Here is a 16,416-nt window from a genome sequence, read left to right as displayed (position 1 = left end):
CTCACCCATGGGGATTTCTGCTATTCTCTTTACAGCATCAAAAAAGGAATTCCACCGTGTGGATGTTGGTACCAAAAGCTTTCTTTTGCTTACTTCCTCCACTGTTTCTGATGCAAGGGCAGATCTACTTGCTTTGGTCCAGAGAGCTGTGCATTTTGCTGTGCTGCTCCTATACACAGCCTTGCTCTCTGCATTAGAAGTTATATATTTCTCCACATCACTTGTGGAAATTAAATTGATGGTGTGTGAAGCACACCTGTAGTACGGGGGAAGAGACAGCTGGCCATCACTTTCATCCGTAGCCGAGAGGATTTCTGAGAGATCTAAAAAAGCGACGTCATCATCTGTGGGGGTGGACACCTCCTCCTCAGTCTCATCATCGGACTCTTTGACAGGCTGATAAACTTTAAACGCCTTAACAAAGTTGGATCCATTATCAGTCACTGTTGCGACTACTTTGTTCAGTAGCCCATATGAACAGTGAATGTTTTCGAGTTCTGCACCAATAACATCATACGTGTGTCTACCGCGAATTCTCCGACATGCCAATGCAGCCTTATTGCGCTCTAATGTGGATCTACTGATCCAGTGGAGCGTTACTCCCATATAGCTTCTGTTGTTGGCGGTCCAGATGTCTGCGGTAGTCGACACAAAGTCGACCTCATTTAGCGCGGCCTTCAGATTTCTCTCCATCTCTGCATACTCTGTATCCAGGTACAATGAAAACTGTGTTCTGTGAGGCAGCCCTGCATTGTGACTGGTAGGGATTTTATTTATTATGGCACGAAACGAGGGCGAGTCAACCGTGTTTAAGGGCAGCATTTCCTCGACAACATACTGTCCGACCGACTTCTTCAACTCCCACACACTTACTGTTTTTTCACCGAAGTTCAGCTTTTGTTGTTTGGGGGGTGGCTGCCCCAGTGCCTCCTCCTGCATTAGCAGCTCTTCGCTTCGATCCAGGTGGCACTTGATCGGTAAGTTTGACTGTGTCGTGCTGCGACTCCAAATGTTTCTTCAAATTTGACATAGTGTTCTTGAAGCAAGATAGCACTTTGCCGCTGCCAGCACAGAGTGTACATAGAACCTTAATAATGTCACCTTGAGCTGACACAAACTGAAAATAGTGATGGTATTTCCAGCTAGAAAACGTGCATCTCTCTCCCATGGTCTCTCCTCGCTCCATTGTTGTTTGTTTTACGTGGTTTGAGCGCGTACATATGAGTTGTCGCCGTGAGTTGTCGCATGCTTGACACGTCACACAGTGATACTGGTTGTGGTTGTCACTCACCACCGTCCGATAGGCAAGAAGAAAGCAAAAATATACTGTATATTTTTACAAAGGAAAATGAAGAAAATAAAATAGTAACGCACAGCGACTTTGATGAGTAACTTTAATCTGATTACTGGTTTGGAAATAGTAACGCGTTAGATTACTCGTTATTGAAAAAAGAGGTCCGATGACGCGTTACCGGCATCACTGACAGCGGGTCAGGTAGATGTCCTCCAGTCTGGGGAGCTGGGTGCCGGTGATCCTCTCAGCTCTTAATGATGCGCTGGAGAGCTTTCCTGTTGTCTGTGGTGCAGCCAGAGTACCATGCAGTGATTCAGTATGTGAGAACCGACTCGATGGCTGACCTGTAGAAGCTCACTTGCAGCTTTTGTGGGAGACGTGCCCTCTTCAAGCACCTCAGGAAGTGAAGCCTTTGAAGTCCTTTCTTGGTCGTCGCAAAAAAATCCTTATCATGATTTTCTTGATTGTCATCGTGTTATCATGATTATTATAGACAATTATTCATTGATTTAAGAACATTATGTATTTAACTTTTGACACCATGACTTTGGACTTTAAACATCCTAATTGAACTGAACACAAGGAAAATGCAAATAATTTAAAAACTATTTTTAATAATTGAGCAAAATAAGTAGGCCTATGTCAAAATAAAAATAAACCGATGCAAATGAAATTGATAGGCAGGGGTGGATTACTGCACGGGCACACCGGGCACAGGCCCAGGGGCCCAAGGGCTCAGGGGGGCCCTTAGCCAGAGCTACTGATAGTAACTTTTCATGTTGCATAGTCAAAGAGCTCAGTCACTGATGTCAATAACAGGGTCCAAAAAGGAATAGCCTAAATATAAGGATACTCATTAAAATTGAACAAGATAGAAATCATCATGGGCCCCTCAACTAGTATTCTGTATGAGTGAAGGGCCTTGAAGGCCCCCTCACACATACATAAATAAGCTTTCTATGTGTGAATTATAAATTGTTCATAAAAAGTAGCTATCTACCCTTTATCTTTTGAAATGGGCCCCTCCCACAGTATCCCAAAATCCTGTGCGAAACAGTGACTTCTTTAATATGTTGTTGCCTTTAATTGTATGTGTCTATGTGGAAAAGTCAGTGTACCTGACTGGATAAGGGACGAGTGGGGGGCCCTTTAAGAGTTTGTGCCCATTATCTCATAATCCGTCTATGTTGATAGGGCACGTCTTTTGCTAGCAGGAATGTGAGGACATAATTTATTTATGTCTCATGGAGCTTATCGTGAGGGAGGGGCCGAGCGCACGGCTGAAAGGGTTCATGATTTTACGTTTGACCGATAATTTATCTGATCAGTAGCCTTGTTCTCAGCCCTCGGTCCGTTCATATAGGCGGCCACCTTACACATCGTGACATGCTCTACATTCAGATTAATAAACCTATTTGTATTGTATGCTTTTTAACGTCTGTGCCACTGAACAGATTTATGTCAGGTGGATTCATGTAACGCTGCGGCTGCACGCGAATGTTACTGTTCACTTGTGCGATCCTAAAGTCACAGACGAGCCTCGTTAAATAGCCTAATATGAATATAAAAATTATTATATAATAATTTAAACTGTGATCACTTGAGGAAAATGGATCTGGTAATAAATCAATCAGGCTCTTCAATGGAAACTGTCACCTTATGTGTCAGACGTTAATGTCTTTCACTCCCCATTTAAAAGAAGCGACAGTCTGTTTACTGCACAGTGGGCTATTAGGCTATAGCTTCCCAAAATATTATACAGAGCATAGAATATAAAACACGGTCAGAAATGCTGTGCCGCGCCAGCTTTATTACTTTACTACTGATATGCGTAACTTTTTAAAATAGTTGCCGAGGAGATTAGATCAGAGTTATGTGACAATATCCCCTTATATATTCTCCATAGGCTACCATAAACTCATTTGTTAATATTTCTAACGCCAGTGGGAGTAGCGGAGAAGTTTTTTTTTTTTTTTGAGAAGTGGAGAAGTGGGAGGATCACGCATTTGTTTCTTCTGTTTCCATGGTGAATCATGTTATCAGCGATCCATTGACGATGGCTTTTATGCACACGCTCCACCCAGAGTGAACACGCTCAGAGTTGATTGACCCAACGCTGATCCACTGTTCTGTAACCGAACAGAGTTACTCATCAACCCTGCGCTCTGAGTTGACCAACTCAGAGCGCAGGATTAAACTCAGAGTATGTAAAACCAGCTACCTGAAATAGGCCCCTGGACCAGTGTCGGGGGAAGACACCAGTTTTGAAACACTACCATACTGAGAAATACAGAGAGTTTTGAGGAGCTGATAGGCTTAATCAACTTGTGTCAACTCATTTAGCAATAGCTTGAATGTAACCGACATTAATTCATACAAAAGAGTTACGCACTATAGATTTAAGCATACAACTTAAAACAGTTTGTCTGTTTGATAAGGCAAGGCAAGTTTATTTCTAATTCAGACACAAAACCATTCCAAGTGCTTTACAGGGGCATAAAAAACATCAAGATTAGACATTCAGAATTGTATTTAAGAAATAGTAATAACAAAGAAAATACATCAAGATGAACGATTAGCTTCCATTTAGGGATGGGCATTTTAAGTAATTTCTTTGATCGATGATCTGGAAAATTAACGATCAACTATCGATTTAATCGTTATCTTTTAACTGAAGAAAGTTTAAGAGGCCACGCCCCTCACACCGTAAGTCCGATTCACTTGAAATTTCTCACAGAGGTGTATTTTAGGGTGTTCTACAAAAAAGCCTCTGGGACCATAAAAAGTCCGCCTGGGAATATTTTCCGCTAATTAGCATAATATGAAAAACAGGGTTTTGACCACAACTTTCTCAGATTTTTTTTTTTTTTTTTACACTTAGATCTTTATTGATTTTTTCACAGTAACATGCCAGTTATGACAGCATTATATTGACATCTGCAATTAGGTGATGGCAAGAAAAATAAAATAAAAACAAAAAAGGAAAAAAAAAACAAGGAAAAATAACAAACTGCCTGGGAAGTGCCTTCTTATATCCTGAGGTTGTAGTTAGTTATAAGTTACTGTTCCAGTCCAATGTCTTCATTTTGAGTCCTGTAAAGTGTCCATTTCTCCCATTTACAGTCGAATTGTGTTTCTTGAAGTCTCAGTTTGTGAGTCAGTTTCTCCATTAAAGCTATCTCTTCAACAATAGCAAGCCACTGGTTTTTTGTTGGTGGTGTTTCTTTCAGCCAATGTCTGGTGATAGCTTTCTTGCTCGCTACTAGCAGTATTTTGATTAAATATACATCACTCATAATAATATTCTCTTTTTGAAATTTACATAGATAGAGCACCAAACTACTTTTGGGGACCTCATATCCTAGTATTTGCTTTAATACCTCATAAACCATTTCCCAAAATACAGTTATTTTCTGACAATTCCAAAAAACATGTGAATGATCAACATCATAAGACCCACATTCCCGCCAGCATTTCTGACGTTTGTGTAGCTGTTTACCTTTCATTTTTGGTGTTATAAAGAAACGAATCACATTCTTCCATGAGAATTCCCTCCAAGTTCGTGAATTGGTGGATGAGTGGTGTGTCTTCCACATATCATGCCAGTCTTCATCTGAAATTTGTACATTGAGTTCTTTTTCCCATTTCATCTTAACATATTTAGTTGAATGTTTGTCGTTAGTATTCAAACCTTTATACATTGCCGAAATGATTCTTATGTTACTTTCTTGATATGCTTTTGTTATAATTTGGATGACACTGTTCACCTCTTTGGAAGAATCTGCTTCGATTTCCTTTTTGAAATAGTCCCGTAGCTGAAGGTATCTATAAAATTCATGAGCTCCCAATTCGTATTTTCTTCTCATATTTTCAAAACTCTCCAGCCTCCCATCTTTTACCAAAACACACCAAGATGTTATTCCCTTTGCTAACCAATGTTTGAATCCTTGATCATACATTGCAGGTTTGAAATTTCTATCATATGCTACCCATTTTAATATATTTATGTCATTCTGAATCTTGTGTATTTTCAATATTTTAAACCACAGACCTAGTGTGTGCACTGTTATTGGATCCATTTTATTTTTGAGTTCCTTGTATAGTTTATTATCTCCAATCAAATGTTGAATTGGAATTTGGTTCACTTCTCTTTCAATGTCTTTCCATTTAGCTCTAAATTCTGACTTACACCAGCAGTACACAGGTCTCAATTGAGCAGCATAATAGTATTCCCTTAATTTTGGAAGACCCATACCACCTCTCTCTTTTGTTAGCTGAAGAGTTTTGTATCTGACTCTAGGGGCCTATCCGAAAAGTATTTTTTGCATAGGAAATTTCCTTTCCTATCGAGATGAACCGGAAGTACTCGGCGGATAGGTGATCCGAATTCTCAAAATGCTTAGGAAAGGCATAGGAAAGGAGCCTCGATTCATCCTTTAACCCTCCTTTAACATAGGTTACTCCTGACCAACCTATGCGAAAGGAAAGGAGATAGTGGTATCCCATAATCCTTTACGGCGGCAATATTTAAAGCAACAAGCCACCGACGGAGTTTACCGACTCTACACGAACACGAACGAGAGGTAAAACAGAAGAGAGGAGAGGAGAAGAGAAGAGAAGAGAGGAAGGTTTAACTCGGCTAAAACAAAATACCCCGCCCCCCCCCCCCCCCCACACACACACACACACAGACTAAAGATAATAAAGAACTCATAAAAGACCAACATCATAATAGTTATTTTCGTAGCACATAATTTACACCATAAGAAAATAAAATACCAACTTCACATTTAATGAAGTTACTGGGGGCAGTTCATTTCAACATCAACATAAGTGTAGCCTCTTTTTATTCCACATGTGAATTGGGATATATGGGAGTGATTCTCACTCTGTTGGCGACAACCTGATTAAAATCAATAAGAAAAGAACGCATGGATCAAACGAGCGCTTGTTGTAGTCAATTTTCGGAGAATAGTGTAGTTTCACGTCAGCAATACTCGCCGTCGCGCAATGACGTCGGTTAGGAAAAGTGGAGTCGAATTCATTTGAAACAGCGCTGTCCTTTCCTATGTTCGATAGGAAGCACCTTTCATCTCTCCTTAACCCCGATGACGTTTAGGGGTTAAGGTATAGGAAAGGAGGCTTATAGGTTAGGAGATTGGACTTTTCGGATAGGCCCCAGGTCTTTTGCCCCCCCAGACAAATCTGGAAATCATTCTGTCCCAATTTGTAAATTGACCTTGGGGTACCTCTATTGGTAAAGATTGGAATAGATAGAGAAATCTGGGTAATATATTAAGTTTAACTATCTCAATTCTAGAGTTTAAATCCAGTGGGAGGGTAGACCATCTTGTTATATCTTTTTTTATTTCTTGATCTAAATTGTTATAATTTGCTTTATATAGGTCTGTGGAGTTTTTAGTGATCGTAACGCCTAAATATTGAATTGACTTTAGATTCCATTTAAGGTCATATAATTCCAGGATCGCTTTTGTTGGAGTATAATTAAAAGATAAAATCTGGGTTTTGGAGACGTTAATTTTATATCCTGACAGATGGCCATATGATTGTAGTAGCTTCATCAAATTAGGGATAGATGTGTTAGGTTGTTCGAGGAAAGCAATCAAATCATCAGCAAAAAGTCCCAATTTATGTTCTATACCTTTAATTGTGACCCCTTTAATTTCTTTATTTTGTCGGATTGCCTGAGCTAAGGGCTCAATAAAAATTGCAAACAGGGTCGGTGACAAACAGCATCCTTGTCTGGTTGATCTCTGTAAATATATTTCCTTGGTCAAACTTCCATTAATTTTAATTCTAGCAGAGGGTTTATGATAAAGTGTTTTAATCAATTGTATTGATTTAGTATTAAATCCGAATCGTTCCAACACCTGATAAAGGAATTTCCAATTCACACAGTCGAATGCCTTCTCGGCATCAATGCTAACCAGTACAGTACTTTGTTTCTCTCTTCGTGCTTTGCCAATTATTTGTAGGGTTCGTCGAATACTATCTTGGGTTTGTCGACCCGATATGAATCCCGTTTGAGCTTCGTCAATTAATTCTGTAATGAATGTGTTTATTCTTTTAGAGATAATTGACGTATATAATTTATAATCTAAATTTAGTATTGAAATCGGTCTATAATTTTCACATCTATCCTTATCCTTTCCTGGTTTTGGAATGACTGATATAATTGCTTCTGCCCAGGTTGGTGGTGTTTTGTTTTCTTTTAGAGTCCAATTAAAGGAAGTCTGGAGAGCTGGTAGCAGTTCTTCCTTGAAAATCTTGTACCACTCTGCAGGATAACCATCGCTCCCTGGAGATTTATTGTTTTTCAACGATTGTATAGCATGAATAATCTCTTCCCTTGTAATGTCTGCTGTTAATCTTTCGTTTTGGTAAGTGCCTATCGACGGTAGATCCAATTCGTTTAAGAAGGTTCTCATTTCTTCCTCGTTTGCAGCAGTTGGTTGTGTATATAATTTTTCATAGAACCCCCTAAATACTCTTTCTATATTTTCCGGCTCGTGTATCGTCTCATTGGTGCATGGATCCTTAATTGTATGTATAGTATTAATTGCTTGCTGTTTTCGTATACGTTTTGCTAGGAGCTTAGTTGCTCTTGGGCCAATTTCATAATAATTTTGTTTCATAAATATATACTTTTTTCCATATTCGTCCATTAATATATCGTTTATCTTAGTTTTGGTATCCCTAATTTGTTTACTTATATTTGGGTTGTTTGTCTTTTGGTATTGTTGCTCTAGTTCTCTTAATCTTAAAGAGTGGTTATGGTACGCCTCTGCTTTAAGTTTTTTTATTTTAGATGTTTTAGCTATTACTTTCCCTCGAACAACCGCCTTCAGGGCATCCCAAACCATGTGCGGGTCAACTTCTCCATTACAATTGTCTTCCATATATTGCCTGATTTCTTTTTTTAATTCCTCCACTAAACTCTTATTATTCAGCATTCCCACATTAAGTCTCCAGATTGTTTGTCTTTTCCTGGCATTAAGATGTATATTTAGAAATGGGGCATTATGATCTGATACATCTGCCCCTCCAATCCTACACTCGGTCACTCTATAACCATCAACTATTATTATTATTTAACCGACCTGGACGAGCTCGAAAATAAGCGTCTCACTCGTCCGCCATCTTACCGGAAGTCCAACTTTCTCAGATTTTACTCCATCAACACCAAATATCTCACGAAGCCTCAGGGGACTATGGTACATATGTGACGTCCATAAGAGATTAGTAGGATAGCTTCTAAAACATGGACGCCATTGACCAAAACGTTTACGCAGGGGCGGGGTTTATTAACAAATTGGCCATAACTCATTGACCATAGGTCCTATCATCATAAAATTCATTAACCGGCTCAGTTTTTCAAACTGGCACATGGAAAAACACCGGGAACTGAGGCCGAGATGTTCTGACAAACAGGAAAGTGGGCAAGATTGGCCTGTTCCACTTGGCACTTCCATAGGTCAGGTTTACGCTGGAAACATGTGATCATGTCGGACATCTGCGTGATGACTTGTTTGCGTCCCTGCTGCTTCTGATTCAGTTGGGCGAGATGCCCACTTATGTCACATAACAGCAAAATCACACAGCCAGTTTGGATCTAACAGTTCAGACAAGGGTTTTCCTTTACTCTGCATGAAAACAGCAATGTCTTCCCTCAGCTCAAAAAACTGTTTGAGGACGTTGCTCCTACTCAGCCACCACACTTCTGTATGGTACGGGACGTCTCCGTGCTCCGAGCCCATCTCCTGCAAGAACAGCTGGAACTGCCGGTGATTCAGGCCACGCGCCCGAATGAAGTTCACCGTTTTCGTGACTGTGGTCATTATATTATCCATCCCCAGCACCTTTCCACACAAAGCTTCTTAGTGGATAATACAATGATAACTTATCAAAGGCGTGTGACAGTAACTTTTTTGCATTTTCTCCTTCATTAATCCGACAAAGCCCATTTTCCCTCCATACATTGCAGGTGCACCATCTGTAGTTAATCCCACCAATTTATCCCAGAGCAATCCAGTTTTATTCACGGACTTCTCCACGGCTTCATAAATATCCCGTCCCGTTGTGGTCCCATGCATGGCAGCTACATCCAAGAGCTCCTCGGTGACAGAGATGTCCGACTTCACGCCTCTAATAAAAATGGATAGCTGTGCCGTGTCCCTGTTGTCTGTGCTTTCATCAACAGCTAATGAAAAAGCTGTGTAACTGCGTGACTCTTCGGCCAGCTGTGCTGACAGGTTTCCTGCTAGCTCCTTGACTCGGTCCGCGATGATGTTTCTTGACAAACTGACATTTTTAAAAGTCTGTATCTGGTGGGGTGTGTGAGCAGGCACACCTGCTCACACACCTTCAGCATGCACTGCTTCACAAAGGCACCCTCTGAAAAAAGTGCGGGCGATTTCTTCAGCTATAGGTAATAAAGCTAGCTTTCACTGCAGCATCATTTTTGGTTGTGGCTTTTGTGAACACATTCTGTTGCGATCGCAGTTTGCCTTTTAACTCTTTGACAATTTGTTGTTTTTCTTGAAGGCTAACTTTAGCGTACTTGGCTCCGTGTTTAGTGTAATAATGCCGACGTAGATTGTACTCTTTGATGACCGACACCGCCTCATAACACAAAAGACATACCGGTTTTTCTCCTTGAAGCATAAACATATATTCGCCTTCCAATCTTTCATGAAGCAACCTTCCATCTGCATCAATCTTTCGCTTCCTGGACATTTTGGGCTAATTTGTGGATATTTCTCAATCTGCTCAATCTCACTTGTCGCATTAATTAAACACTGATATTGGACATTGCGATCTAGTGGCGGGATGCCGTCACTTCGCAGGTAACATAATCGCCATTGTGGGAAATGTAGTTTATGGTCAATGCACAATTTAAAGCAACATTAACAAATAAAATGACGTGGCCACATCTGGCCCTCGGGCCTTGAGATTGACACATATGATTTAAATGTTAGTTTTTTAATTGCATCGTCATAATATTGTAACATAAAGAAATGCATGTTTTAATTCTGTCATACGTTTTAAAATCACCCTGTAAAAGCTAAAAACACAATTTATAATTACACAATCATCGTGTTCTCATTTGCTTTCATTCATTTGCAGCCCACTCACTAAAAATGTAATTATTTCAATTAAAACATTTTATGAAATAGATAGGGCTGTCAAACGATTAACATTTTTAATCAGAATAATCACGATTAATTCTACCATTCGAAATATGCCCGAAAAATTTGAATTTTCTCTGTATATTGTTGTATGAACGGAAAGATAAATGACAAGGTGGATATGTACATTTAAAATTTGTCTTTTTATTAATTGAAAACCCAAATGATGGTTTTAATACTGAAAATAAATTAAAATAAAACTAAAATACATGTCTACCACACCATAATTAAATTTTTCTGTTTCTTTGCTATGTCCTTGAGCAAATATAGGCTATATAATGACATTTATTTGGTGAATCCATAGGTTGTGGATTCTTGAATACAACTTGATTGCAGTCCGCGGTGTGTGTTTGTACGCGCGCGACCACGTCCTAGGGGACTGTTCATTTGTGCCAGAAAGCCGATGTTATGTTGATGTCTAATCACACACACCTCTGAAAACTGCAGACGTTTGTGTCCTCGCGGGCTCTGAACAGAGCGGACAATGTTTCTCCTCCTGTTGCTCTGACACCAACTGCCGCCTGCGACACAGACGTGGTCATTAGCGGTTCAAAACATGGCATGGGCTAGCGTGTTGTTATGTTTGGCCGCGCGCAGCTACTGATCCTGGGTCAGCCACAACGTTAGAGTGACTGTAGTGCAGAGCCGGTGGGATGCACGGGGCGGGTCATTCTGCGCATGCGTTTTTTGCGTTAATTCCATCAAATAATCACCCTGCGTTAACGCTTTATTTTGGCCTAGAAATAGAAAATAAGTGCGAACTCGGTCATTTTGGAAAGGCTTAATCTATAATATTGCTACTGTCTCACTTTATTAATAAAATTAAAATAACTATTTTTTGTCTTGAACAGTTTATGATACTTCCGGTTTCTGTCACTTTGAGTCGAGCTTGTTGTTTCCCAGTCACTTTATTTAGAGCATTTCATCAAGACTGTCAATAGCCTCTTGTTTAGTGTATTCTCTCCACTCACTGGGAATGTCTCCTCTGCCCTGGAATTTTAAGTTATAGTGGTCTTCCAGTTTAGTTTGAAATCGACACACAAACCATTTCCAGTATGTCATTTTAGACGCATCAGGAGTAATCTCCCATTTAGCATAATTTCCCCCAGCATTTTGATACTGTTTATAAGGAATAGTGTCCTCTGAATCAGGATTGGGGTGGAAACAGCCTTCACTTGCAACTAATGATGTGCAGAAATCAATGACCAGATCCACTTTGCCCTTAATGTGCCATCCGTGAATACCAGACGGTCTATGGAAGGGGACGTTGTGTTTGTCAGGGCTGTGGTCTTTCATAGTGTTGGTACAAACAGCTGCACAGAATGGACACGTTTCCCAGCAGCAGTTACACAGCTGATCGATGAGGATTTGATCGGGCTGCAGTCTGAATTCTTTGATCTTTTCCAATGGCATGCTGTTCATCTCTTGTAAGACTGACACAAGGCCTTTCGCTATCTCTTCTTTAAGAAAGTCAAAATTGTTTATGTCACTGAAGTTTTGCCAACAAATGGTGAAGCTCAGCTCATCTTTGAGCAAACTGGAAAATTCCTTCACCCACGTGTCTATGTCTCCTCCCTGAGTTTTGACTTTCTCTGATGCAGTGACTAAAGCTTGACGCATAAGTTTGAGGATTTCTTCAACATTTTTCTTGAGCATATTCTGCATTTTATATCTTTGTTCTGTGAAGATGTATTTCTCAACTTCCTCCTTTATGAAACTCTCTGCTTGGTTCCTTGGCTGTTGGATGTAGGTGATAAAACCATCAAAGTCCTCTTTCTCTGCGAGTGACTTCAACACATGTTTCTCAAAGTTCAATCTGTTCCCATTGAATGCTGGGACACTGCACCTCATTTCTCGAGCGACATCAATGGCAGTCTTGTTACAGACAGCCTCAACAGCGGAGATCTTCAGTTTGTCACAGGTCAGCTCTCCAAGCACGACAGCAGATGAGTTTCCTTTGTAGAAGCTTCTGAATATGTTGTAATATTGATTTTTCTTGCTGCCTAATTGAGTGAGCGCATCATTGTTCATTTTGAATTTCTTGTGGGTCTTTGAAAGCCAACTTTCTGCTCTGTCAAACACGTACAGTACAAGATCAACTGTAAACTCCTTCTTCAGAGTGTATTTCCTCTGTGACTCAAATTCTGTCACTTTTGTTCGAACATGTTTGGCCACTTCATGCAAGTATGTTGGACTGTAGCCTTTTGTAGCAACAGGTTTGCTTTTGATTGCATCAAGGGACTGTTTTTCAACATCACCAATGAGGGATTGAATCAGTACCTGTTCTTCTTTAGGTAAATGGTTTCCAAAAAACATTTTATCTCTTGAAAATCCTCTTGAATCATAATAAAAGCTAAGAGGGAGAGCATTTTTTATGAGGGGTACATAAGGGCTGTAATCTCCAACCTTGGATATGTTAATGTATCTGCGGCTCTCTTTGGATTCATTTATGAAAGCCAGTTCAAAACCAAGCTCATGAAGGATGGATGTTTGGTCTTGTTCCAAGTTGATCTCCTCAATGGGTTTTATATCTGCAGTTAATTCATTAACCCAGCGAATCCAAACGGAGTCGAACTCCTTTTTAAGTTCCTCTTCATCTTTTGCTTTGTCTTCCAACTCATTAGCAAGATCTTTGCTCTTTTGTAGCAGCTTGTTCTCAAACTCTGTCATCTTATCCTCTATCTTTTTATCGTCTATCTTTTTACAAGCCTTCTTCTGCTGAATAACTTCATCCAGTTTTCTTTTGACTCCTTTCACTTGTTCATCGCGGAACTCCTTGATTTCTCTTTCAAATCGGCCTCGCCACTGGACCAAAATTTCTTTGTCTCTATCATCATCAAAGTAAGTTGTCATATCTTTTTCAATTTCTCCAAAGGTCCCGCTTATTTCTTTATGAAGTAAATTTAGCTCAACTGTGTCAAGTTCTCCATTTTCAATTATTGTATACAGCTGGTTCTCAATGGTCAACATGGTGCTTCTTAGGGTCCAGGTCCAGTTCCCATACTGGACCTCAAGTTTTCTGTACACTGCAATTTCGAGTGTGTTTTTGAAACTGAACACAAAGTTTTCGTTCATCAGAGCGTTCCACAGGTCCATCATTTTGCTTTTGAACTGTGAGAGTGTAATACCATCAGATGTCTGAGCTTTAGAGAGGATGAAGGTCTTCAGCTCTTGGATGCTCTCACTGTAACCTGGGTTTGGAGGAGCCATAGGTGGACTTCCCTCCCACAGTTGGGCAAAGTATTTCACATCCTTTTGCACATCAAATGCAATGACGTCACTGAAGCACTCAGCATCACAATCTTCCTCTTTTGCAGCAAGTTGGGCCATTTGGTCCAGTTTTTCTTGCAGGCGTCTCTTTCCATCCATGTTTTTCTCTGCAGCGGCAATATCTGAAACATTCTGGTGAACAAACAAACAACTGGGAGAAAGTTTAACTTTCTTCATCCTCATGAAAGCCTGAACAACAATCTGCAGAACATCTTGCATCTCAGCTTGATTCTCTCCAAAGATGTTGATCAATGTCATGTTTCCCAGACCAACAACAAATGTTGCCAGTTCATTGTCGTGGTGAAGAGTGACGTTACCTTCCAGCTCAAGTGCACGCAGTCCTTCTGTGTCCACCACCAGAATGTAGTCAAACTTAAAGTCTTTCCTGATCTCCTCAGACACTTTGACCAGCTGCATGAAGACACCCTTGGTGCACCTGCCAGCACTCACTGCAAACTGTAAACCAAACATGGCATTCAGCATTGTTGATTTCCCACTGCTTTGTACTCCTAAAATTGACAGTACAAAAACTCTCACTTCACCCAGTTTCTTGGTGACTTCATCTAAAAGACTAGAGATCCATGTTAAAGGCACATGACCTGCATCTCCATCCATCAGCTCCATTGGGTGTCCTGATATCATCAGGTCTGCAGCCATCTCAGGGTATTTAGACCAGCAAGTCTTTACCGGTTTAGCTTGTTTCTGCAGAGATGCATGAGCCTCATAGGTCTGTCCCATTTCTCTTAAGATGTGCTCCAAACCAAAAGTGGCTGACTGTAGTTTTGTTGATATTTGATCAAGCTCAGTTTGCTTGCTCTTCAGCTCATCAGATTTGTCATGCTTCTTCTTCAATACCAAAACCTCAGACCACTTTTCATCATAGCTTTGGAGAATTGAAGAGAGATTGTCTGTGGAGAGGGCATCTATTAAGATCTGTGTCCATTTAAGGAAATACTTTCTTTCTGTTGATGGAAGTGATGAGAGACATTCAATGAATAACTCAATCAGTTTACTACAAGAAGCAGTGTATTGTTTTAGCCGTATTTCCATCTGTTCCTTTTCATTTTTACATTTCTCCTTTTCAATGTGTCCTTTGAGGTGATGTAGTTCTTTGTTTATTTTGCACCAATCATGCCAGAGTTGACCTTGACATGGAAGAAATGTATCTTTGATCTTTGAAACATCCATCTCCCTGAGCCAATCAACTGTTTTCATTGCAGCAGATTTCCCTTTTTGACAGACAGCATCATTTTCATCCACTCTGATTCCAGATACCTCAGCCATGGTTTCAAGCTGGAAGGATGTGTGTGGTCCAGACAGAAGTTTTCTAATGATTCCTTTCAGTTCTTCAGAAACATCTGACTGGCTTCTGTTTTTCAGACCCATTTTGTATTTTCCCCCTTTCATCTGAATGGCACCACAGTCGTTATCAGCAATGAGAATAATGAGAGGCTTTGGAGACTTGTAAAGGGCCTGGATAACTGTTTCACTTTTGTCACCTTTCTCCAGAGTTGGTACAAGAACAACACTGACTGAAGATTTTTCCGTCATTATTTCTTGCAGTTTTTCAATCAACAGAGCATCACCATGAAGATTACAGAAGGCAATGCAGTCAGTGAAGGCATCATTAGGTTTTCCAGAAGGGCAGTACCAGGCAATCTCTGCCATTCCATCTATTAAATGGCGGGACTTGGTGCTCCCTGGGCAGTTTCTGTGGAAGAAAGTGCTGTGACGGTCGTTGATCAAAGTGTTGATCAGCTGAGATTTAGACAGTGGTAATGAACCCAAGCGGAAAAATGACACCATTGGTGTCTCAGCTGTGCAGATGGGCGTACTCTTCATAGTTACACTGTTTGAATTATCTTTGGTTTGAGATTGAGTCTTCCATGTTTTTATTATTTGTCTGAAGGTCCACAGAGGACAGTGAATATCCTGTGTGAATGGGTCGGGGACAAGCAGAGGTAAGGCGTACTGACATTGTGATAGCTTTGACATCAAGCTCTGTTTAAGAAAGCTGTCTGAGCAATGAAACACTGCCATTTGAACATCCATTGGATGCACATGATTCGGTTTGGATTGATCAGAGTCTACACTAGAGCTATAAAGAGCGTCAAAGTTATTGTCTTCAATCTCTGGGCCAGGGTTTGACTGGCTCACATCAAAACTGTCTTGTCTTACAGGAATATATCTGGCTCTGTAGTCTAACATCATCAACCTCTGAAGGAAAGTGTGAGCTATGTCTTTCTCAGAAGTGGCATGGTCCTTCACAGTTGGACCTATTTTAAGAAAATCAGCTGGTGAGAACTTCTGCCGATTTTTGGCCTGAAGGTGAAGTCTGCCAAGCAGTATTTCAGTTTCTTTGTCATATTGTTTCTTCTGTTGGATTTCTGCAGAAATCTTCAGAGACTCCTTTAAATAGGAAAGTAACAATAAAATGTATGAAAAGTAATATTACACAATATAATGGATATAAATAAAATAGCAATTCAGGACAAACCCAAGGCAAGCAAGAAAAAACAATGACCACAAACTAATTGCAAGCACGTTTGTGTTTTGGTAAGAAACAAAGTCATCCAAGTTTTCTAACAGGAGCTTCATTCACTCAAACTCTGTTCGTTCAAGCCTAAACTAAAGATTGTAAGT

General features: G+C 40.2%; 1 protein-coding gene across 1 annotated transcript in view; it reads right to left on the bottom strand.

The window, feature by feature from the left end:
• Nucleotides 1-6,013: 6,013 nt before the first annotated feature.
• The window catches only part of LOC307262357 (interferon-induced very large GTPase 1-like), a 40,912-nt gene continuing 30,509 nt past the window's right edge, over nucleotides 6,014-16,416 (bottom strand). Inside the window, exon 13 of the mRNA XM_080043215.1 lies at nucleotides 6,014-16,182. Coding sequence (XP_079899341.1) covers nucleotides 11,416-16,182 — 4,767 coding nt within the window. The 3' untranslated portion in view covers nucleotides 6,014-11,415. The remainder of the gene's footprint in view (nucleotides 16,183-16,416) is intronic.

This window comes from Ammodytes marinus, assembly GCF_949987685.1.
Source record: "Ammodytes marinus genome assembly, chromosome: 16".
NCBI classification, from domain to species: Eukaryota; Metazoa; Chordata; class Actinopteri; order Uranoscopiformes; family Ammodytidae; genus Ammodytes; species Ammodytes marinus.
This window is presented reverse-complemented; position numbering and strand designations above follow the sequence as displayed.